This window comes from Anser brachyrhynchus (genome assembly GCF_964034855.1).
Source record: "Anser brachyrhynchus genome assembly, chromosome: 3".
In the NCBI taxonomy this organism is placed as follows: Eukaryota; Metazoa; Chordata; class Aves; order Anseriformes; family Anatidae; genus Anser; species Anser brachyrhynchus.
Window position 1 is genome coordinate 37,596,047 of NC_137696.1, and position 24,972 is coordinate 37,621,018.

Here is a 24,972-nt window from a genome sequence, read left to right on the forward strand (position 1 = left end):
AGTAGTGCTTGCCTGGCAGGGTTGGTCTACAAAGGACCTCCAGCGCGGGCTGGCAACAAAGGGCAACGTAATCACAGCCCTGCAGCACGCGGAGCCGAGCTCTCATCACGGCTGCACGCTGATAAGAGGTTCAGCAGCCAAAGCCAAAGGAGGAATGAAGTCAATTGTTCCTCAACAACAGCCGACATCAGCAAAGGGCCCTCCCAGCGAGAGGTCTGGATGCGGCCAGCAAGCCAGGACAGTTAGAGAAGAACATCCAGGAACCGGCACTCTGCATCCAGTGGGGAAAGCTCAGTGCTGACACAGCACCTGGTACACGCAGCAAGGTGACCTTGGCCATGAGAACGTCCAACCCGGGACACTGAGACACTGGGAAATCCTTGAGGTTTTACGACACATCGTTCCCCGCACATACCCTGTCTCAGCAGCTACTGAACTCATCAGGGAAGGCAAGAGAAGTTGCACGGTCCACGGGGCAGGGCTAGAAGACCAATTCTGAGTTCCTGCTGCGAGCTGAGTAAGTAACAAAGGTCATAGCAGAGCGAGGTGGACACTAAACACAGCCTTGAGACTCACCCTGTCCCCGAGCCCTTATCCACACAGCTGCAGATGGACAGCTGGGCCCCTCTCGGTGTGTCAGTGCTGGAAGACGTCCTGGTTCCTCTTCTGCAGGATGGCTCTGCCACTGCCAGAGGGGCCTACACCGCAGACAGGGAAACCCCTGCACCTGCTGGGCAGCACGAGGGTTGGACACCTCCTTTTGAGTTTTCGGGTAGATCTCGGACTGCCGGGCAGGGGTCTGTAGCCAGGAGCCACGCACACGCGCCAGGCTGGGGACGCTGGGCCCGCAGCCAGCCAGCAGCACGTGAGAGATGCTGAGCGGGCTGTTCTTTTCACCGGCCTCTCTCCACCCTCTGGGCTTGGCAAGAGGAGCCGGGCCCAGCCTGGGAACACAGGGAACAAAGTGCCGGTCGGGCGCTGGGCACGGAGCTGACGGCACCCGGCCAAGAGCAGGGACACAGAAGTGGCACTTGAAGGCAAGCAGCCCGGCTCCCAGAGCCGCAGATAAAGGTGTGGGAGATAAAAAAGTGGTTGCTTAGGCTTGAAGGAGGGCACTGAATTTTAGGCGAGGCGCAGCAGCGCAAGCCTTGTGTCATCTGGAGTCCTATCTCAACGTTAGGATAAACAAAGAAATGGTACTTTAATTGGGCAAAGCCACTTTGAGTCACTGTTTACGCGGAGCACAGCTCCACAAAGGCAAATATCAAACCTAAGAAAGTCCATCGAAGGCTTGCAGGTGGTAACACGGGCTCCTCTTGCCCACAGCCCCTTCTCGCACATACCAAGACCACTGAAATCCTGACTTGACCTGAAGGAGGCTGATCACTGCCGGATCGCATGCTGGAGAGGATGATCGTGCTGTTCCATCTCTCGTTTCTGAATCAGGACAACACACCGCAACAGGACAACTACACGAAATGACAAATCACCTGTTGAAGCTGCAGCTGCGGCCTCTAATGCAACATGACAGACCAGCAAACAATCCCTCCAGAGTTTTCCTTTTAGGAGTAAAGTTTGGCCTTCCCAAACGCATCACAGTAGCAGGAGTATAGCAACAATTAATGGATAATGGCATTCAGAGTTTAATTACTAATTAATAACCCAGATGAGGTTGCTGTTCAGTATTTCTCCCAACACAAATCTAGCCTTGGCAGCTGTATGGGCTAATGCTTGTGAAGATATTTCTCCAAGGATCCTCATGCAAAAGAAATCACCCCTGCTCAGGAAAGCTCCTAAGTACACACTTATCTTGAAATGCTCTCACTGAAGTGATCACAACTTAAACACACAGCTAAATTAAAGTGTTTGCCTAAAAAGGGACAGACTCGAGCACTGTGCTCTGCTTCAAGCACCAGCTGTTTTCCAAGACCATTCACTGACCCCAGGCTACGTGTACTGGTTATCAGCCCAGCCCCAGTTGAGCATCTCATGGTAGAGGCAGCAAAGATCAAGTAGCTTAACCAGAATTTGTCTCTGATGATGAGAAATAGGTTCCTGTGGTACACTTTACAGCGACAACTGCCACATGCTGCCTTTGCATTCATACCCTGAGAGGTCACAGAGCACTCTTTCAGTCACAGTGGGGCCAAACACCTAAAGCCTTGTCCCCTCTCCCTGGCCTACCCTCTCATTTCCCATTACCTTCCAGCACGGCTGCCTCCCATGGCGTTCAAACTGTCTACAGCAGAAGAGGAAAGCAAGCTTTTTTTGTTTTTAAATAAACACGGCAGTTTGAGAAGCGCCAACTGTTCTGATGAAATTCAGTTTACCCCACTTAAATCAACAAACATTCAGACATCCTCGTAGCTGTCCCATTTTTGCATACCGGGACACGCTTGAACCTTGTTGCCAGACTCGCTACACATCATCAGCGTTAGCGTCAGGGCTTATCAGGCTCTTGGCAAACGCTGCCACACACAACAAACACGGCCTTTGCATCTCTGTTGCTGTTATAGAGCCTTTTTTTTTTTTCCAAAATACCCCATAGGTATTCCAGAAAAAAAATAAACAAACAACGGAAAAGGAAGAAAACCACCCCCCCAAAACCTCTTGCTGGGGCAGGCGATCTCCAGACACGAAGCGCAGAGCTCCATTACTGTGTGATGGATGACAGTCCTCACAGCAGGCCCTTTCCAGATCACCGTGCAGAAAGACTCGTGCCACTCACCAGAGGTAAGGTAGGAACCATTTAAAGGACATTTTGTCAATGGAGAAGGCACAGCACCACCGCCTCGCCTCACACACCAGTCAGCGTGCTCCCAGGGGGCCTTTAGCCTGGCGCTTCCTAGGCGCCCTCATGGCTCCGAGGGGCCAGCCCGACACTCCAGCAGAGCACCAGGCAGGTTTACCTGCCTTAAACCAGGCCGTGGAAAAGTACAAGGAGGCAGGAGGGCAGCACCTCCTCCAGCCTCCCCCGTGAGGCCGGTCGGCCACCGCCAAGCTGCCCGCTTGTTTGTGCTCGAGGCCTGTCAGGGTAATCGCGCCACAGCCCCGTAAGCAAGCAGCAAGGCTGGAATTTCCCCCCTGGCAGCCTGCCCTGCTCTGATGCCACCTGACTGGCATCCCGATCAAAGCCTCCGAGGAATCCCGAGTAGGGGAATCAGGGCCAGCCGCCGCACGTGGGGCGGAGGGCAGGGTGCAACGCTGGGGCCACGGTTGACCCTGCTGGGCTCCACGTTGCACTTACACCCGCGTGTCACCTCCTGCTTACAGCAGGTCATCAGACATCCGTGGTCCTGGCAATACTGTGGGTTTCGAGTTTGATCTGAAAATGGCACACGTGTAGGGACACCCATGTGTGACTGGGCCCAAAGCTTTACCCCGCTACTGCAAATTGTGGCATCCTTGTCTCCGCATTAAACACCTGCAGCCCGAAGCAGCCACGTGCACATCACTCCTTCCTGCTGAATCCCGTTCACTTTCAGGTCTCCGCAGTGCCCCCATCCACACATCAGCAGGGCTGGGGACACCTTTCCAGGGCCAGGTGGAGCAGAGCTGGTGCTCAGGCAGCTTCCCAGCCGTGCCCACTGCGGCCTCATCACACCACAGCCGTGCTCACGGCGCCCAGGCCCAGGTCCTGCGACGCCTGCGCTCGACAGCAGGCAAAGCTCCCAATATAGCATCAGCCGCCTATTTATAACACGCTGTTTACCAACACCGAGCGCTCTCTCGGTGGAAGTGAGATGAGTCAAGGGAGCATGAGCGCTCTGGATCCCCCTCCTGTCATGGGAGGATCAGGAGACAGTGGAAGGGTGACCTGTGGTTGACCACCTGCAGCTCCCTCACCAATGGGATCGTACTCGAGGGCATGCTCAGTATATATATATTTTTTATATCAGACCCCTAAGCTCTGGGTAGATCTTCCTGTTGATTAGATCCACCACACAAGAGCATGAACATCCCCTTTCAGCGTGCTCCAGGCTCTGGAAGCACTGAGTGCCATATGGTCTTCAACATCTGCTTTAACGTGGGGTCTCCAAAAGCCTCCTGACAGCCCGTGACCTTCTTCCAGCAGCTCGATGGAGGGCTGCTGGCTGCTACGGGGCTGTGACAGGGGGGCTCAGGCAGTGCCTGTCTCCTGCAGAGGGACCACGACGCTGCTGGCTGGTGGGCCTCTGGCAAGCACAGCCCCCAGCTGCCACCCTGCCACCCCCACGGAGAGAGGAATGGGATTTCAGGGGATGTAGGCAGCAAGGACATCTGACTGCCTTCAGCGGCAGGCAGAGACGAGCACAACAAAGTTTGCTATGGGTCTCAAAGCAGGGCTGGGTGGGAGAGGGGTTACAAGGCCCAGGCACACGTGACCGCCTCTTGTTTTGGGATATTGTCCAGGAGCTAGGCTCCTGAGCAGCAGAAGGCAAGAAGCACTCTCTGCTGCCCAAGGCATACCCCCACCAGGCAGCTAGAAACAGACCCCGCAGTGATGCTGCTGAACTGAGCATCCATATGGTGGCGGATCAGAGCCTTGAAGCCCATCCAGGCAGAACAACCAGTGCCAGCTCCTGGCTCCTCCTAAAGCCACCACCGCATTTTCCATTCCTCCCTCCTGGCTGAGCCCAGCTGTCTCTCCATGCCAGGCTCATTTTTAGAACCTCGCATTTTCCTCTCCTTCTCAGAGAAAGCTATTGCTTTCCTGCCTTCAAACACTCAGCACACCTCCCATCCCACCAAGAGGGTAATGGACCTCCTGGCTCCTTTCCCCTTTGTCATTTCCTGGATCCATCCTCTATGCCATCGCACTTACCAGCTCCAAATGGACTGGAGAGGACGATTAAGAGGCTCGGATCGATTTCTGAGCTTCCACCCCTCCTAAGGGGCACAGGGAGGGCGGTCCCAGTGGCTTTACCAGAAAGCCTCAGCCACGGCTTGATGCGTGTCCAGTTATAGCCTGGAGCCCAAAGGCCTGGCTGGAGCACATCGTGTTAACAACAGGACCGCAGGACATCACCAGACGTAGGCCCTGGGCAGCACTGGCCAGCCACTCGGGTGCTGGGCCTTCACCTTGGCAGGGTCCTGCTGGGGTGAACGCATGCAGACGCCCACTGGGAAGCAGGCCCATGCCCACCCGCTCCTCCTGGGTGAGTTACATCTGTCCTGTCCCTGCTCGAGGGTTCCACAGGATTAAAACTGAGGATGTTTTTGCATGGTTCCCCAGCTGCTTACAGGAGTAACTGCAAAGGCACAAGTTTCAGTCTGCCCCCACCGGCTCAGGTCAGCTCTGGGCAGCCAGGGAGATGCCGGAGTGGCTCCCTGCCTGCACATACCAGGCGAGCAGCGTTGTGCACTGTGAAGTTTTGCCACTGCTAGTTTAATTCCATCAAAGATCAATGCTCAGGCTCTTCAGGACTGGGTACGTTCCCTGCTCTCGAAGGACGGGGCGATGGCACCGATGGGTGAGTTTGCCAGGCAGAGGAGTTAAGCGCCCTGCTCTGAGCCCAGAAGCATCCCTCACCCACGAAGTCCTTCCTCACTACACTGACGTGAAGATATTTTTTTTTTCCAAATAGCGAGAAAGAACACTTTGTCCTAAGGATCTCAAACCCTCATTGACTCCGAAATCCACCTTGCGTAAGGCTCCTGCAGGCAAAACGGGGCATTAGCATGCATGCACCTCTATGTGGGGAGACAGAGCAGGACTAACGAGGCCCCGGTGCTGGGGTAGGAGGAGCGGGAGTTGCCCCAAAGCTCTGCTTGGGGCCTCCAGAGCCAGCTCGGCAAGGAGCTGGTGTTGGGAAAGAAGGGCTCTGCAATCAGCAACGCGCAAGATGGCATCTAGGGAGGGACGAGCTCAGGGATGCTCTGAAAGGCTGGGAGGCAATTAGAGGTTGATAGGGATGATCGGGCAAGCTGAAAACAGCCACGGGGATGGGTGGGGTGCAAAGGAAAAAGCAGGCAGGCACACTTGCTGTGGGCCAGGCAGGCTCCCAGCACTCCAGCAGCTTTTCAGGACTAGGCTGGGTGTTCCCGTTCCACACACCCATTCAGCCACAACACACAGCCCTGCCCGCACCACTGCTTAGATGGGCTGCAGCACACCTTCTCTGAAGAGGTCCAAAAATCCCTTTTCTTGCTCCAGGAGATGCAGTGCAAACAACAACAGACAGAGCACACGTGCCACAGCCCAAACAGCAAATCCCCCCGGGAGCTGCCTGGAACCTGCTTTGTTTCCTATTTACCGGCCATGCACTTTCAGCACTTTTCCTACCAAGGGATCAGCCACTTGCACGCATTTGGGGAACTCACTAAAATGGCACGTCTCCACTGCTTTGATCACCCCACTCCTTTCTCTTCCCTGCACTGCTCACCCCCAGCCAGCCGCCCTGTCTGAAGCGCCAGGCCAGCCCCAGACACCTTCCAGCACCGCTGTCTCAGACAGGGAGGCAAAGACCCAGTGGATCGACATGCCTGCACAGGCATAAGCCTACTGATGGAGGTGCAGTTCTACTGGCAGAACCGCTTCTCAGGGTTTTGAGGTGGTGGAATAAGGCAGACGGGGAAGCTGGAGCATTTTTGCCAAGCGAATGTATCAGCAGAGCAATCAAAAGAGGCGATCCCACACACGGAGCCAGCCTGAAGACTGCAGGTGTTCTGAAGGAGGCACCTAACCCGCGCTGCAGGCATGGCCCAGGTGAAGCATCGCCAGAACACCACAGTATTCTTCTTCCTTCATCATTCAAGAGCTGCAGCCCTCACCCCGTGCCCATCGGAGAGCTGTGCTCTGGCTGCAGCTCCACGGGTCTCTCCTGCAGCAGCTCAGGCCGTAACTCTTGGTAACACAGCCCCCCGGAACAAAACACATACGGTTACCAAAGGTACCTCTTGCAAACCAGAACTCTGCTCCCATCCAAATGGAACAACGCTTGAGAGGAAACAAAAGAGTGAAAACACTGTCTGTTCTTCCCCCCTTCTCCCTTAACGGGCATCAAAGCATCTGTTTTCCCTGACTTGCAATGATAGTCAGCAGCTATCTGCTGGCTTTGAAGTTCCCCTTACCACAAAGGATAAGGGAACGTGGAGATATATATTAGAGTGAGATGCCACGAGCGCTAGGCAGTGGGGATTTACATGGGGTACATCCTGTCAGGCAAACTGGATCATCTTTATTTTTAACAGCATTACAGCGTTAGTGGGTGAAAGGGAAGTCGCGGATGTAGCGAGATTTTAGCAAGCCATCTGCTGCAGCACCTCACCCAACCTCCCCCCCAAGGTTTGTTCAGCAGGCTAAGAGAGAAACGTTGCCTCACGGCCTGGAAACCGGCCTAGTGACCCTAAATAAAACAGCAGCTACAGGTGAACCATGGGCTGGCAGGGGGGATCTTCGCTTTTGGTCATCACTGTCCCTGAAGCAGGCGGTGGGTATTCGTCCGGCCAAGCAGCCGAGTGCCACAGGGGAAGGGATGCCATAAATCACCCAAAGAGTCGGACGGATGATGGGCTGGGGCAAGGAGAGGCACATGCATGGAGAGTGGGTGTAGGAGAGCCTGGGCATCACCCTGTGTTAGGTGAGGTCAGGCTGGTGCTTGCTTTCTTTTTTAGAGATGCCTCCTCACAAGGCAGAGAAGCCCCAAGGAAAGGGCTTGTGCAGACAGCAAGGCAGGAGCAGCGAGCAAGGGAAGGCTTCAAAACCCAAAAAGGGGTTTGCTGAGAAAGTGCTAACGGGCTGGAAGAAAGGGGCTGTCTTTACAGGGACCTCCACCCGAGCAAGAGAAGGGAGAGCTGTCTACATGGCTCAAGGTGATCACAGCCCAGCACCACACCACGCGTTTTTCTTGCCACTCTTTGCGGCCTGGCATCTCTACCCTTCCAAACTAATGATACACAGTCATGAGATGCGTTATGCTTTTGCAGGGTAACCGAGTCCCACCTTAATCTTTTCCTTGACTAGATAAACAGATTGATCTCCTTCTGTTCCTCACCATAAAGCTCCCTCTCCAGCCCTCAGATCCTTCTGTAACTCTCCTGCATTCTCTTCAATTTTTCAACATCCTTTTTCTGAGCACTGACACTGGATTTAGACGGAGTATTTTAGTACCAGTCTCCCCAGCACCTCCTACAGAAGCAAAGTCATATTCCCATGGCTACTGGCTGCTTCCTTTCCAGGTAGCAAACACTTCACTTAACGCTGCCAGCCTGGAAGCGGCCTTCATAGGTTATCCGGCGAGATTCTGCGCTTTGAGGTAGAGCCAGCTAGAGCTTGTCCATAACCATGCAGGCTATAACTCGGCTATACGAGCTATAACTTGGCTATACAAGCTATAACTTGACTTTTTGCCAAATTGGTAAAAATCAAAACAAAACACAATATGAAACATCCTGCTGTAAAACGAAAACCCACCCCCAGCCTTCAGGATAGCCTCTTCTGCTTTGGCACCCCAGCTGATGGCGATGCCGCCGTTAGAGGTAATTTCCCTTGTTACAGGTAAATTCCTGCCCTGTCTTCATCAACGCCAGTCTTCCAGAAGCGCACTGCTGTACATGCTGGAAGACCAAGAAGCTCCCTCTTCCATCTTTCCTTCCTCAGGCTGACCCAGTCCCACATCTTCCCATCCTTCCTCCCACATCATACTTCTAAAGGCCTTAATAATTTCTGTTGCTTTCTTGGATACCCTCTGGTTTGTGGACATCCTTCAAAGCACTCCATCTACGTCTGAGCCTAGTCCTTCAGCAACACCTCACCTGTGACAGGGACAGCAATAATTACTTCCCGTCCCTTAGAAGTGACACTCCTAACATACACGAGGCCTGCCTTGCATTTTCCTCCCCCCCAGCAAAGCACCAACTCATCCTGCTCAGAAATCCCAGCCAGGGTCTCCTGTCGGAGAGGAACATCAGACCACCTTTTTAACGGGGCTTTTCAACTGGTTGTGGATCCTCCTGAGGGATCCTCTTGGGATCTCCCTCCACTAGATGTTCTTTGAAGTGGCTGCTCACCACGCAAAAGGTGCTTTAGCCTATTCTATAAGTACTCTCAGGTGGATTTTATAAGGCTTTGTCCACTTGACCACATCTAATTTACCTCAACAGTCATCACCTGTTCCAACCTGTGCTTAGATTCACTTTTTACAATTAACTCCTCTAAGTCCCTCATCACCCTGACCTTCTCTGCCAGGTGAAGACGGTTCCTACTCACCGTCACCTTTTCTTTGTTCTCCTTTTCCTCTCAGCCGATTCCTCCCTCTGTCCAACACGCCGTTTTGTGTCCGCCACAAATCCAGCTCCTTCCTCCCAGATTTATAACGCTGCAACTCACGCCGACTCGAGCTGCCTTCTCCGCACCGTGAGTAATAGCGAGCCCCTGGGCAGTTACCGCAGCTCAAGAGGCACGCAGTAATTTGTTTCCAGCTCTGTGCCTCAAGTGTAGAGAAGAGCCCAGCAAAACCAAATCACCGGCTTGCAGACACAGTCACCCTGGGGAAGGCGTCAGCCCTGCCAGCATCACCCGCGAGCCTCCAGAGCACAACGGTTTCACGCAAAGGCAATCCAGATGACACACAGAAGGCAGGGGGATCCAACCCTGTTAAGGTCTTCTCTGGACCCACAGACACTATGTTTTTGGTTCAAGAGCCTAGGTATTCTCAAGCCAGCTGCAGAGACCATCCCCAGGCTGTGTCACTGAGGCTCTGCCCGACCTCCCAGCAGAAGACACCAGCTGCTGACGACTATTTCAAGCAGCAGACGAGGCCTGCTGCCATCTGGGTTTCCTCTAAGTAACAGATAATGCCAAGATCGTCTCATTCCCTGGCTTTGAAGGGACCAGAGACAGAGCCTACTAACGGCCCCTATTTAATTAACGAAAGCACCGAGCGCAGGCCAGAGCCCCGCTGGCTGCCACCCCGGAGCTGAGATCCGCAAGGAATTTAGCAGGAGCATCCTCCCAGGAAGGGGCAGGGGTGTCAGAGCCAGCAGATGCTTCACACACCCAGCCGGGGCTCAGAGGGGGAGCTCGGGGAACACACACGTAAGGCTGGGAGGGGAGAGGCAGGGCTCCGGAGGCTCACAGCCACCGCTCTTACAGCCAGGGAAGGGAGAGAGGCTCTCGGGCTTGCTGCTCGGAGGCGGCAGGAGCTGGGTGGCTCAGGAAGCGCCTGCAGAAGGCAGCGAGAAGAGCCAGGCTGAGCGCTGCCTGCAGCTTCCCAGCGCTGATGCAAGGCGCTGCCTTCCCAGCACGCCGGCCCTGAAGAGACCCGGCCCCTTTCTTCAACGCTGCAACACCGGCGTCTTCCCAGGGCAGGCTGCACAAACGGGGTCCTTCGAAAACCTGCGTCGACCTCTCTGTCAGGAGGCGGTAAGGGGAAAAACAGCAGAACCCACCTCTCCTCCCTGCGCATTAACTACGTGGGCAGAGGCTGCCGGCACAATCAGCCCGAAGCATGTCAGGAATAGGAGACCTCACTACGACGATGCAGAGGGCTGTGCCAGCAGGGTCCCCACCTTGCCAGCCTGAATCTGCCCGAGGAGAGCTCTGGTTTCCTGGGAAGGCAGAGGAAGGAGAACGGCGGGCAGCATCGACACACAGCGTTAAAGGGGAGAACGGGAGCCTTTCTGGTGCTGCTTGACAATCACGAGCACACCCAGCTCGCTGAAATAACCCAGTAAGGGGAGCAAACGCTGCGGAGAAGCCCGGAGGAAAGCATCCAGCATCTCACGCTTAGCGAGGGAGGCCGGGGCTTGCTGCAGCCGATCGGTATCTGGAGCAGAGGGCAGACACCCAGCTCCACGCTGGAGGAACGCGAAGCGAGGAGGCAGTGCCAAGCACAGGCCTGCAGCCTCGGAGAAAAGCCGCTTCATACTGCAAGCCTCGGCTCCACAAGCTTGGCACCGCCGTCACGGATCTTGCCCTCTTTCTCTTGCAGAGCGTGTACACGTACACACATTTGTTTTTATCATTCCTTTGTTGTTTTCTGATCAATTTCTTGCTAGAAAACACATCAGGCCCATCCCCTGAACCTTCTCCACTGCTACCCTGCGGCACACGGCCTCCATGAGAGCTGCAGGCGGAGGAGCTCCGGAGCAGGACATGCTCGGGGCAGCTCCTGCACACCCCAGCTCTCCAGGAGGCTGGTGAGCAGGAATCCATCTCAGTAAGAGCACGGCAGCACCAGCCCGCTCCTTGGCTGGGCTGACCAAGCACCAGGGGGTCCCCGCTGAGCCCCACTTTGTGCCTCTGCCCGGAGCAGGGAGGATGGGAGCAGCATATCTCAACGTGCAGCCCAAAGCACAGAGCCTGAGCCCTCTCGGGGTGGGTCAGGGTAGGTAAATCCTGCCTGCAAAATGGGGGAAAGGGGGGGGGGGGGGGAAAGACAACTCCCCTTTCTCCCGTTTCCAGTGGTTGTAGCTGCCACGCTGAGCTGGGGTGAAAGCGGAGAGCACGCTTGCAGCAAAGCACTTGCTTCCTGCCTGCCCAGCCCAGACACGGGCCTGGGGAGCTGGGAGGAGGAGCAGGAGACCAGACAAAGGCGAGCCTTCCTCTGAGTCACGCAGCATCCCGGGGGGACGCTCCCGCCCGGTGCCTCCGCGCCATCAGGCGAGAACCGGGACTTGGTGGGGCCGGCTGGGGCCCCTCCTTGCTGTCGGTGGGCAGCAAAAGACCCGGTGCCACGGGAAAAAGGCCCTTTCTGGCCCGTTACCATGGGGATGGAGATGCAGCCCAGCACACGCTGGGAGCCGCCGAGCCACCCAAACCCAGGTGCTGCTGGGGAGCCTCGGGGGAGGCGGCTTCAGGTGCAGGGGTGCCGCCGAGGTCTGCTCCCCTCCCTCTCTCCTTTGTTCCCACCCTCGGGGAAGCAGCTGGCGGATTAAGAAAAAAGGCCTCAGCAGCGGTGCCGTTTTGTTGAAGGACGTGGAACCGAACCCCGGAGGCGGCTCTGTTTCCCGAACATCCCCGTCGTCACGTTCCGTCTCTGCACCAAAAAAAGCCACGGGGGAGATCGGGCCCAGGTCTCCAGTAAGCCCCGTCGTCCCTGCCTCCACGAGCAGGGCGCAGCGCCCGCAGGCCCTCTGGTACGCGAATCCCCCGTCGGGCCCGTAACCGGCCCCAGTCAGGCACCCCACGGCGGGCAGCGCAGACCCCTAACGCTTCCCCTGGGGACCCCCCGAGACCCCCGGGCTCCTGGATCACGGCATCACGAGGATGTACGCGGGGCACGAGCCCCGCACCGGGGGCAGGACGGCAGCGGGGTGCCCCGGGTGCCCCAGGCTCGGGGGAAGCCCAGCGGGCAGCAGCAGCAGGCCGGCGGCACCCCCGCAAAGCCGCCCCGAGCCGGGGCCGTCTGTTCTTGGGAAGAAGGGGTCGGGGGCTGTGGCTCTGAGGTGAACGCCGACCCGTGAAGGCGAGCTCCCAGCCCCTTTTCTCGCTGCGGAAAGCCAACAGAGCCGGCCGGGGGGCGGGGGGGGGCTGTAAGAGGGCAGGAGGAGGGGAACAACGAGCAGCGGCGGAGCAGTCGGCGTTTCTCAGCTTGGAAACCGGCATTTCTCGGCTTAGAAACCGGCGTTTCTCGGCGCAGACCGCGGGTATTTTTCCCTTCCCGCCCCGACCGGTGGCACCGGGACGGCGAGCGGCCAGAAGGGCACGCAGCGGAGCACCGCAACGCCCCGAAAACCTCCCCCCCGCCCCACGGCCACGGCACCCCCGATCCCCCCCCCCCTTCCCCGGGGGCGCCTTACCGGGACCCTACCGGGACACCGCGGAGGGCTCGGGGTGGAAGGAGCCGTCCTGCGGGCTAATGACGGTCACCGAGCCCCACGCCCGCCCCCAAGATGGCAGCCGGCGCCCCCCGCCCCGCCGCGCTCACCCGGTGCCAGGCGCGGACGGGCTCCAGGCTCCCCCCGGCCGCCGGGGCCGGGACCGGGACGGGCCGGGACGGGAGGGAGGGAGGCAGGGGGCGGCTCGGCGCCGCTCGGCGATCTTCGGCTCCGCTCGGCGAGGGGAGGGCCGAGGGGGCGGCGGCGCGCATGCGCACCGGGCGGTGGGAGCGTGAGCGGCGGCCTCCGGAGTGAGGTGGGGCGGGCGGCGGGGGGCAGGGAGGGGGGGATGCGCGCTGTGGGGCTCCGCGCTGAGGGGGCGCCGCGGGGCTCTGTGCCCGGGGAGGGGGCACCTAGCCCGGCCTCATCCCCCCGAGCCTCCCCGCGGCTTCGGGGCGGTCAGGCGGCGAGGCCGGGTGGGATTCCTGCGCCCTGACGGGCACACGTTTCCCTCGGTGTGTCACGGGGACTCGGGAAGTGCGGGCGGCAGCCGGGCTGCCTGTCCCCACAATGTGCTCGTGGAGGAATTTGGGGAAGGAGGCTGCGTGACGGGGCTCCTGCCGGCACGGGGGAAGGCTTGCTGCTCGTGCGGGTGCTGCGCTGAACGCAGCCCGCTGCGTGTCCGCCACGGTCCAGAGGCTCCCCAGGCTCACCCCTGGCAGGTCTGTGGGGCCACGGGAAGCTTCTAGCACCTCTGCGACCCCCTTCCTCAGACCTCAGCCATGCTGGGGGGCTGCAGGTAGCTCCCTGACCCCACACGTGACTCCAAAACACACCGGCAAGGAAGGAGCTCGCTGCTGGGCTGCACCTCCAGCCCCACGGGCCTCAGCAGCGCTGCTGGGCCACCCCTTGCCTTTGGGTCCCAGCCCTGCCACCCCTTGCCTTTGACCCTCGTCAGGAAGTTGTCCTCTCTGTAGCTTAATTTCCTGCCGGTACATTGGCAATAATCCCCTGCTATTTTAGTACAGCGCCGTGGATGTGAATATATATAATGGATTAAGGTGCTCGGCTACTGGAACAATAAGAGCCGTAAGTGCCTTCGAGCTGGGACTTCTGGATACTTAACATATCAAAACTAAGTTTGCTGTTACAGGTATTCAGCCCTTCTTTATCTGCTTTTCCTGATTGTGAAAATGAGGTTAGTGTGTTTCCCTTCAGAGCTGTTAACAGACGTACCTGTAATGAGCTGCTGTTGGTAACTTGGATCAATAAATATCCTGTTTAATAGCTAATCCTATTCATAAATGGAACCCAAGAAGCCTTAATTCCTCCGTGAATCTTGGCCTTTCTGCCTGTCATTAATGCAAAACCAATTATGTCTTGGTAATGAATATCTTGTGTATTTTTAACACACCCAAGCCCTTAATCACATCGCTTCCTTTATGAGGAGGGCCATGGATGGATCGAGTCCCGTAGCTCCCAGCTGGCTCCCGCAGCTCACCCTGGCAGACACCCTATAAATAACCCCCCAGTGCCAGGGCAGGGGGTGAGGTATTTGCATGGTGCACATTGTCTTGGATTTATTTCCTGTGTTTTAATGATGGATGACAGATGCAGTTCAAATCTTTGCGGTGCCCAGAGCAGGTCTATTTTGGTCTCTTAGAAGAATAAAGGGCACGTTGGCTCCCACTGTTGCGCTGTTCAGATCAAATTGCTACTCTTAAGGTGAAGAGTATTTCTTCCTGTTTCATTTGGTATGTTTGACAGCAGGCTTTGCCTGGTTGGCCTTAGCACATCCGCTGGTTTTCCCTGTGGCCAGTTTGTGTGGATGAGTTACTAGCAGAAGGAAGGAACAGAAATTACTGAACGACGGCAGAACTACAGATCTTGGTGGGGGAATAGGGAGCAAGTGTCATTTCCAAAACTTCTCATTAAAAAGGAAAGCGATACTGGATCGCCAGCTAATAGCACTATTTAAAAGTACTTTTATTCTAGGATGCAGGCAAGGTAAGAATGACATCTTGACTGGTTTTCAGGCTGTGCACCATTGATTAAAAGCTTGGTCAGAGCCACTTCAGTGTTTCATCGAGTGTTCAGACAGATCTTTGCAGTGCTCCTGTGAGCGTGTTAATAGTGCAGATTCATGCCGAGTGCTGTTGTGAAGCACTTTTTTTTTTTGCTGAAATGGAAGAGAGTCTTCTTATCCACGTCTCCCAGTGTTTCTCTTGAAATGTTCTCACTTTGAGCCAACGCAAGTCTGGGTCACCAGTGGAGGGAGAAATTCAAGTCTCGTGTTTTGCCACATCCCTTCGGTCCAGCATTCGTGCGGCTGTGCGATGAGGTGGCTCGGCGTGCTGATCCGGCTGAAGACAGTTCCTGATTGACGCACGTGCTAGAGCCAGCACAGGGGAAGTGATGGACACGTGCGTTGTGGGGACACGGGACTCCTTTCTTGGTGCTTCATGCCCCGACGTGGGTTCAGAGCCAGTATCTGGAAGATGTCCTTGCTTCATATTGTCTCCCTGAAGAGGTCTACTCTCGTGTTTGCATGTGGATTACGAAAATGTTGTGTCTGGCCCACTTCAGTTACCTGGGATGAAGTTTTCCAGAATTCTCCATTCAAAAGCCACTGCAGCCTGCAGTAAATACAAATCACTCCTTTAATCTCCTGGGAAAATGGTGAAGTCGGTAGCTTTAGTACGGCACTTGAAAGTGGTGCCGTGGGTAAACAATTTGCAGAGGTTTGAAACCGGTGAAGAGTTTCTTTGTTGAGCGGTTTCCGGATTTGATGCGAGCCTGTTGCATCGAATGGGGTAATGCTGAAGGGCCCTCGAGAAGGGAATGTTTGCCGTATGGATTACTGCGTGTTCAGACTTAGCGAAGTAGAAATTGGGTCACCTCGGTGAATATTTGATGCGCGGATTCCTCACCCCTTCCTGAATCTTGCTCTGAACTCAGTCTGAAGTCCGTGCGAACTTTTAACCGGTACGTGGAGCGGAGAGAAGCAAAGCAAGGCTCAGCTTTCAAGAAGTGAGGTCTCACCAACCACTGCTGGAACCGGGGTGCTGTTTAACGCCGCTCTTGCCTCGCGTGAACAGCTCCGAAGCTAATCCTGCTTGAGCAGGAGGTTGGGCTAGACGACCTCCAGCAGTCCCCAGCAAGGTAATTCCTTGGCCAGGAGCGTGGAGGTGACAAAGTGCTGAGCAGCGGCTGGTTTCCCTGCCCGGGGCATGGCAGAGCGTGCTCCTCGGTCAGCTGGGCAGTGCCACCAGGGGCCTTGTGGGAGTTCCTACAAATCTTCCTATGCTTGAAGGTTGCGGGGATGCCCTTGCCATCCACCCCTGAGCACCGAAACCCTCCGGGAGAGCCGCCTTTGGAAGCAAACCCAGGGAGCACGGGCTGAGCGCAGCCTCCTCGTGGAGCCCGGTTCGGACCTGCTGGTGTGAGGCAGCTGCAGGGCTTTCATCTCCATAACGGCACCGACTGAGTGCTCGTGTGGCACACGCGTTGTGGCAGAGCGAATGACTTGTGTGCCCTGCAGAGCTTGGTTTGGTGCTAGCTCCTCGATGCAGGGGGAAACAGAGGGCAGAGGATATCAAGCGCCTGCTCACAGCCACGGGGCGAGCAAGGCAGAACTGGGTCTGGCCGAGGAGAGCCTGGAAGCAGACCCAAACTATCATCTGTTCGTTTCTGGAAGGGGAGCTGCCGTGTTATGATAGCCGAAGGTGTGATTCACTGTTCACAAACCCGCTTGCACCCTTGCATGCTGTGCTGGGTGCCGCAGATGCATTCTTCCCTTCCTTCCGCCCTGAACCTTCCTGCAAATTGCAAACGTTCTCCCTGTTTACTCAGTTCCTAGCAGGATGCTTCATTCCAAACAGTCAATCATACAAAGTTTCTCAGCGCATGACACATCCTAATGTGCCGAGGAATAATTCCTAGCAGTGAGGGGGTACTGAGTCATGTGGAAAAATAAACAGTCCTTGGACACTTAGCGCTGCTGATGCTTCTGCCGGTAGTTCTGTAACTCCAAACCTTCACTGCTGCCACAGGGTAGAAACAAACCATGACTCTTCCCAGGACCGGGTAGGGAGTTCAGGGTTTGGGCAGCGCTTTGGGACTCCGGCACGCGGCCTCGAGCACGCTGAGCTGGTCGTGACGTTGCTGTCCCTGTGGCAGCGGACAGAGCGTGCGCCCGTGCCTGCCTTGGTTCAGGGGCCAGCAGACTGCTCCTATCAGTCTTACATAGAGGTGAGCAGGCACGTCCTCTCCTGCTGCAGAGGTGACCGTGGGGAATGGAGGCCGGGGCCACGGTGGACTCCCCAGAAAGCATCCGTCAGTGACAACAGAGCTGCTGACTTGCTGCTGCTTGCCTAGTTCTTCTAGAGGGCTGCAAGGCCTCGGTGCGATGCTGGAGGATTTAGGAGCAGTATTACACCCGGGGGTTGAGTTTCCCGCAGGGACACAGTAAACCCAGGTGCGGAACGGGACACCTGCTGTCCTCCCTGCCGACGAAGGGTGTGGGGTTACAGCGAGGGAGCTGAATCGAAGCTGCTTAGGAATCCTGGCAGCAGCAAGTTCAGGTAATCAGGCCGTGGCTGCCAGCAACACTGTAAATACTGCAGGGCCTTGTTTTCGTTAGGACTGCGCATCTAGGTAAGGAACTGGTGCAAAATCGCAGCCTCTTTGGGGTCTCGTTCAAGAGAGGGAACAGCGCAGGTGATCTCTGAACAGAAGCGCTGAGTCATGTGGAGATTTTCTGCCCCACAGCAACGTGGCTTTGTTAGCAAACGAATGCAGGCTTTGATTATGGCTGATCTTTGTTCCAAACCTGCCCGGGTGACAGGTGAGATGACTTGTCACATAGCTGAGGAAGCATGCCTCGCTCGGGGAGCGCTGCTGCAAAATGGCTGTGGCGCAGATCTCCAGGGCTTCTTGTCCAGCTCTCGGGTAATGCGTGCTCTGCAGGACAGCTGCAAACCTTAAAACATATACACGGCCCCAGGTAAGCAAACACTGGGGGAAAATAAAAAGAATAAAGAGAGAGTGAAGATCTAGCCTGGCTTTTGCTCGCTTGTAGTCAGAACAACCGAGGCTGTGTCTCTCGCAAGGCTCTGTGGATGTTTTTTCCCCCGAGAGAAGTTAGATCGGCTTTATTTTAAAAGATAAGCAAACCGTTTTACAACATGCTGCTCTGGAATTTGGCCCTGTGCTCATCAGAACTGGCAAAGGGAGACGAGAGGTCAATGTATTTTTAACGTTTAAACAGGAGAGAAGCAGAACGTGCGCCGGTTACGCTGCGGAGGGCCAGGTAAGCATGGTCACAGCAATGGTTGCGGCCAGAGAGAAAGTCGTAGCTCTACCTGGGCTGGCCTGCAAGAGGACGGGATCCAGATCCGGGCTGTTTCCTCCCCCGCTTGGACCTGTCTGGCAAAGTGATCTGGGATCAGATAAGCCGCAGCGACTGAGCGTGCAGGCTGCTCCCCATCAGTTTGACAGAATGAGGTTAGGGAGCAGCTAGGGATGCAGATAGGGAGGAGGGCGCGGTACAGGCAGAGGTGAGCCCTGTAACCCAGTTCTGCTGCAGCCGGGGCACTGTTTTGGCTGGGGCTGAGCAGGCACCGTAAAGGCTCGGGGAGCTGTTCCTTCTGGGCAGTCTCTAAACAAGGCTGCTGAACACCTGGTGTATGCTGCGAGGGTCATTGGTGGAGGAGCTGTTTTGTTCCTCGTCGAGCACCTCGCTTGTGTAAGCTCTGATATCGCTCTGCAGAGTGTCTCTGGCTTTTTACTTTTTTTTTTTTTTTTTATAGGTAACACTGGTAGCTTTTGCTGGTCACTCCGGTCTCTAAATTAGAAACTGTTCACATCCAAAATTCTCAAACCCGTTTGTTGTTAACCTGGTTCACAGCGCACAGAAGGACCGTCAACCCTGGGCACAGAAGACTGCAGTATGGGGTTACTGAACCCAGCTGCATAGTCTAAGCATCTGAATTATTGTCTGCTGAACCCGGCAGAGGCTCTTGCTCTGCTTTGTGGCATGCTAATGATGCCGTTAGTGCTCTGTGCGCTGTGGATTGCAATGTCTAAAGAGTTGCTGAGACTCTAGTGTGACATTCCCATAAGAAAAAGGAAGTGAAACAAATACTGTGCTACTTCCAGGATTCATAATTCTCTTATTTCTTCCACAGGTTGTGGTACCAGAATCCAAATGGCTCTCTTGAACAGGCAGTTGGGTTTTTCCTTAACCCACCTAAGCAGCGCAGTCATCCAGCGTCACTTCAGGTAATTTTCAAATCCTGCTTTTGTTTCCTTGGGAGAATTTCCTGATTGAAAGAGATGCTATTAAGTAGATCAAGAAGAACATAGAGTATTTCTAGTTTTAAAAGGATAATATAGTCAAAAAATAGCATAGATGTCTCTTCGCAGGTTGTAAAGGGAGCCCAAACACAACAACAGATGCAGGTTCCTGGCAGACAGAACACGGTCTGAATTCTGCATTTTTCCTGTGCTGGAAAGGAGGTTTTCAGGCCTTAGATGGTGATGCAGAGGCCTGCAAGCAGAAGATAAAAGTGCTCATGTTTCTCAGCCAAGTGCAAAAAAGCAACAGCCAGCCCCTGCTGATGTAAAGCCAATTACATGTTTAAAATTCCTCCAGAGTTTATCATTTCTGCTATTTAGAACAAGAATAACCTGAAAACTGATTTCCTTGTACCTTGACACCGTCCATTTTGGCATTTTTCTTTAGGTGGTTGTTCCAGGCTCAATGCATTTAAAACTTGTTAAATTCATTTACTTCTGTTCTCCAGTGCCCTGCACAAAGCCTAGATCGTCATCCCGCGGTACGCTCGGTGCGGTACACTCTAGCATTTAGCTCCCTGAAGGGCTTCAGTCTGCAGGGTGAGAATAGTCGTTCCTGTGATTGTGGTCTGTAAAGGGGATTAAGAGAGTGCCCAGGGCTGGGTTGTGTGGTAGTCCCAGGAGCTACTGCTGCTTTGTAGATTTGGTCCTGCCTAGGTTTCCCCTTCTTCCTGCGGCAGCACTCGTGTCCCTTTCCAGCTTCCTCCTGCCTTCCCTGCTGTGCAGCCACAGCCTTGCAAGCGGAGCATAAACTGTGATAAAAGAATAGCTGCTCCTGGAAGGGAGGCTGAATTATTTCTCAGCTTATCCCTGCTGCTCCCAAGCGTACTCAAAATCAGATCTACCAGCTTAGTACCGTTCAGTGTATTCCTGTTATTTCTTACTCCCGATAATCGCACATTGCAAGCACATTGCAAGCAGATACAGAAGATACTGCTGCTGTGGGGTTCCTCCCACATGGGGAAGGTGATGATCTGTTAGATTCTAATTGGCAGCAGCTTAGCAGAGCCACAGCAGGACCTCAGAGGTCTGTCTCGCCGAGAGCACAATAAGGTGAGAGCACCTCATAGATTTCACTGAAAAGATTGGTCAGAAAAGTCCTTATTGCTGGGGAGTGTCTGCAAGACCAAAAGAGCCCGTCTTGAATCTTAGCTTCCTCTAGGCTATGGCAGAAGCAATCACATTTTTTTTTGCTTGTAAATTGAACTGAATCATCCACAGTCGCTAAAAAAAAACACAACACAACAGTAAATGCAAGCCACTCTACGCGCCATCTTTTAGTCATGTTTCAGAGTAGAACGGTTGTTTTATGTTTGACATTTAGTGAAGAGTGTGCAAAGCTCAAAGTAGCATCTGGCTTTCAAAGAGCGCACTGAATGCAGTAAATGTGTCACCCGTATGGTATGTATATGTTGCTGCCGTCTTCTGAGTGGTTTGTGTAGTGACAAGATCCTGTTGCTGGGTTTGCCCTTGCTCCCCAAGGGTTATTGGGGAGATCTCTCTCTCATTCTTTCCTGTCTTTTGCCAGTATCACCGGAGCATGCCAAGCAATACAGAAACTTACTCGTGTGCGAGTGGTGGACAACAGCGCCTTGGGGAACACGCCCTACCACCGGCCACCAAAATGTATCCACGTGTATAACAAGACTGGAGTTGGCAAAGTAGGAGATACGATCCTTCTGGCTATCAAAGGAGAAAAGAAGAAGGCTTTGATTGTAGGGCACAAGATGCCTGGCCCTTGCATGACACCTAGATTTGATTCTAACAACGTGGTACTCATAGAAGACAATGGAAATCCGATAGGGACTAGAATAAAAACACCCATACCGTATACCCTGCGACAGAAAGGAGAGTTCTCCAAAGTACTGGCTATTGCCCGCAACTTTGTATGAGGCCTAAGAAAGATTTCTGGCACTACTGTTCATGTTTTATAATTCTGTAGCTGTTCCTGGGTCCTTCACCTGAGAAGGTTAAGTGTGAAAAAGCTGAGGTTCATCAATGGTTTCTGTTCCTGTTTGTGAATTGCAAACAACTAATTTAAGTATTGAAATACCTTGTTTTTCTCCAAAAGATGGTTGATTTGTTTTGTGGAAATGTCTGCAGTGTGTTTGGGAAATGCTACTTCACTCTTAACTGCTCTGGTGGTGTTACTTTGGACTCTAACCATTAAAATGAGAACATGAAAATCCTTGTTGTGTTGTACTTCTTACGCTCTCTTTTCCCTGTTTCTGCCATTCACAGTTCTGCTGGAGCAGGGCACGAAGCCCAGTCCCTGGCGGGGTGACTTTGGGGCCTGCAAAATGGCTTCACATCTAATGGAGTAGGAGAGATGACAGCAGTATGGTGAACTATTGGTGCTTTGAGCACATTCAATAAAAGTGTTTGTTTCCACATCTTTGCCTAGGAGAAAAAGTCTTTAGGAAAGATTGGAACTGGGAAAGCATGATGGCCTACAACTTTACTGGTGGGTGGTTGAACGGGATATGCCAGAGATGGGGAAGAGGAGGTGGGAGGGGAAAGGGAAAGTGATAGGTTTGAGATGAAGCCTGTGCTTTCCACTGGATCAACCTCAGGAAATTAACCTTGTCTTCTCTGGACAGCACAAGGGCTGAGCTCAGACTGAAACCTCCCTAGGAAGAAACTTCCTTTTGGACTGCTTTTTGGGACTGCATCAGGGAACCTAGGCTAGCCTGTTACCTACTGCCAACAGGCAGCATGTGCTGGTTGGTGAGACCAGCTGTTGTCCACGAGTGCCTCGTCAGCTCAGGCACAGCAGTTGGAAAATGCTGCTGGGTTGCTTTCAGTGCTAACTGTAGTCCCGGAGCCACAGAGCTTCCTTTAAATGGAGCCAAGCAGAGCAACTTGGTGCTCACAATGGGTAAAGGGACATGGAAATAGCAGTGCTGGGGAAGGGGAGGCATGAGATGCAGCTGGCAGGAGGCTGCTTTGCTTTGGACCCCTGAGCCTGCTCTTCATGGATCTGATGGCCGTGGCAGCTGCCTGTGCCTTGTCCTCCCCTTCCCATTGTGCTGGGAAACTTCATCAGCGTGGCTTTGGCTTCAGGAGCAGAAGAGGATCTGGAGACAGCAGTGCTGAACTACACCAGATGTGACCGGTTACTCCTGGCAGGTCTGTTTGCCCTGTGCTCCCCGCTGTCCCTGTCAAAACCAAATCATCCAAGAAAAATGAGAGCCCTGCACCTCCTCCTACTCCATTACTTCAGGCAATGCAGACAGGACAATACTTTGTATTTAAATTTAGCTTTAACCTGCAAGTAGTGGCACTGTTCTCCTCAGCACAACTTCCCTGTGAACTGGAGGGACCCAAGCCTACGGGCTGCTCAGTTTGGTGCAGAAAACAAAATTGGCTGCTGTTTGCAGCACATTATTTGTCTGCTGCTGTCTGTGGGCCAGCGAATGCTGGATGTGCTGCTCCCAACCCTCCTAGGCCCTACAGGCATTACCAGTAAGCCCTCAGCCCGCCTGCTTGACACAGCAGATGCACGCCCGGCTGATGTCAGCCTTTCCAGTCTGTCTGAGCACAGTCGCTTTCAAGGAGAGACTTTCTGTACTCGGAGGTGACGTGGAGGCTGCTTTGCGAGGCGGGGCAGTGAACGAACTGAGCATGGCTGGGTTCCCCCCTTTTATTTCCTAGAAGAAGCTGCAATTGCTGGCTGAGCATCCCTGGGCGTGCACGCCGGCCATCTAGTGGCTCCCTGCAGCCGGGGCTGTTGGAGAGGTGCTCTGCAAGCCTGGGCGTTGAAGTCTTCTCCCTGCGAAGATGGGACTCCCTAAAGCTGCTCAGGTTGTGGTCCTGCCCCGGTTCAGTGAGCAGCTGGAGCTGTCTTTGTGTCCGGCTGTTACCTGTGTGATTTTACTGGGGTGCTATGAAGTACAGCGGAGTCAAACTTAATAAAACAAAACAAAACTGTTCATCATCTGCCTAAGATTCCTTCAAATTCCTGAGGATGCATGTGAACCTGCTGTTATCAGAAGTGGAAATACTTAGGAATTCCCAACACAAAGCCACCTGGAAAAGCGTGGCTTTGGCTTCGGGAGCAAAATCAGTCCAGGCGCATCTCAGGGCTAAGCGGCTGTGGTGAGCGCTGGGTACACGGGGCCCACCCTGGCAACTGAGAAACTTTATAGGGGCAGACATGCTACTGGGCACAGCTGCAGGGGGATAAATCTACCAAAGTTCGGCTAAGGAGTGGAAAAAAAAAAAAGAGTGTATGTGTTTATGCATATTTAGGAAACTTAACAGCTCTGCTTTTTTCCTTTAGAAAATCTTCCTCGACCTTTGAAAGTCCCCCAACCCCAAGAACCACACAAACAAATACCTTCGTATTTTTAAAAGCAAATCACAAGACAATTAACAAGTGGGAGAATAGATCTCCCCAAAATCTTTTCTTTGAGAAAAGGAAAATTGCCTCCACTCACTTAAGGCTGAAAAATCTACTTGCCAATGCCACTTGTACCAGGTGTTTAGTTTCTGTGCAAAGACCACCAGAAAGTGGACGAGAGGTTCACCCCAGTACCTATGGTTCCAGCTCACCCCGTTTGTAGTTCACCTAAAGGGCTATTTTACTGTGGGTTTTGTTTGTTTGTTTGTTACTTTTATTATTTTTTTTTCTTAGCAACAACTCCAGCCTTGAAGCAGTCTCCTGGTAGGAGCCGGAGGCCTACACACAGTTCTTGTTTTTCTTATCCTAGACGTAAGGACTATTAGTCCCTCATGGGACGCATGGACCCTGCTGTTTGGATATTAAATATTTCACAGAATATTTGCTAATAACTTTCCAGCATTTCGCAGGGGAAAAGTTCATGGGGAGAGGGCACCAGAGGAAGCGGGCAAGACAATGGAGCAGACGAGAGATTAAAGCGCGGAGAGGCGCTTTATTTGTAAGTAAACTGATACGTGGAGCTAAATCCTTCACGTGGGGACTTAATGAGCAGCCGCGCAGACAGCTAGGCTAAGCACATCCCGCAGAGCAGCTCCTGCAGCTTGTGCCCCTCTTTTCCTGACGGCATGACGATGGCGACGGCATGACGATGGCCTCAGCAAGACTTTTGGCCTGTGGTGACAGGCCTGCGCTCGGCAACCCCCAGGCGCTCGCCTGCGGCACCTTCTCACTAGTGGCTCTCCTCTGAGCAGGCCCCATGCTGCAGGTCCCCCATTTTGTGTGGCACCAGCTTGCTGGGGGCATGTGGCCTGCCCCACGCTCCGCTCGGGACGTGCCGAGCCTCCCCAGCAGTGGCTGTGGGGCTTCGTGGGCTCCATCTTGCGGCATCCTTCCTCTGCCAGCCGGCCCGCGGAGCCCTGCGAGGGGAGGCTTTTCCTTCAGCTTCCACCCCGCTGGGAAATCAATCTGATCGCCTCTGGGGGTAGCAATTCTTGCAGGCCCTTTCCTTGAAGGCGGCCGGCGGTCTTCTCCTTCCCTGCTCCCTGTTTGTGCTCATTATTCTGCCATTAAAACGGTTTTATATGGGAAAACTGCCCAGCAGGGGATGGTGCTGAGGAGGCAGTCTGTCATCTTCTGAGCAGCCTCTGGGGGAGCTGCGAGCTGCTGCAGAGAGAAAGGGAAGCCAGAAGCCAGAGCCCTCCAAGGGCCTTTTTTTTTTTTTTTTTTTTTTTTTTTCCCCTAGGACATATTGCTGTGACCAATGTGCCTCCCTGGCCAGCCCTGCCCAGGGGCCTGTTCCCCTGTGTTCAGATGTGGGGTGTGCATCGGATTCAGCTCCTCCAAGGGTGCCTATTCCCTGGGTGATGGCCAGGACTTGGTGTCCAGACATTCTTTGGTGGGAGGTGGGGGACAGTGGTCTTCTTGGGGCGTCCTGTGTGGGTAGGGAGAGATGGCCTCTGTGGAGATGCTCA

At 54.3% G+C, this 24,972-nt stretch overlaps 2 protein-coding genes across 8 annotated transcripts in view; one reads left to right on the plus strand and one right to left on the minus strand.

The window, feature by feature from the left end:
* TMEM63B (transmembrane protein 63B) overlaps window positions 1–12,990 on the minus strand; it is a 36,505-nt gene extending 23,515 nt beyond the window's left edge. For 4 of the 7 annotated variants that reach the window (XM_080586180.1, XM_080586178.1, XM_080586177.1 and 1 more), the window contains exon 1: window positions 12,852–12,990. The gene's annotated coding sequence lies outside the window, so the exon portion shown is untranslated. Of the gene's footprint in view, window positions 1–12,723 lie in introns of all 7 variants that reach the window. The other 3 variants (XM_080586179.1, XM_080586175.1, XM_080586176.1) reach the window with 2 other exon arrangements.
* MRPL14 (mitochondrial ribosomal protein L14) lies at window positions 12,926–21,284 on the plus strand. Its single transcript, XM_080586192.1, has 3 exons — window positions 12,926–13,057; window positions 18,930–19,023; window positions 20,627–21,284. Exons 2-3 carry the CDS (start codon window positions 18,950–18,952, stop codon window positions 20,988–20,990), a joined length of 438 nt encoding a protein of 145 aa, XP_080442318.1. The 5' UTR covers window positions 12,926–13,057; window positions 18,930–18,949; the 3' UTR covers window positions 20,991–21,284.
* The last annotated feature ends 3,688 nt before the right edge of the window (window positions 21,285–24,972 follow it).

Excerpts from the sequence above, each read along its gene's own strand:
- MRPL14 (XM_080586192.1), top strand. The coding sequence starts at position 18,950 with ATGGCTCTCTTGAACAGGCAGTTGGGTTTTTCCTTAACCCACCTAAGC. Across the intron at positions 19,024-20,626 it reads GTCATCCAGCGTCACTTCAG|TATCACCGGAGCATGCCAAG; the intron begins GTAATTTTCAAA and ends GTCTTTTGCCAG.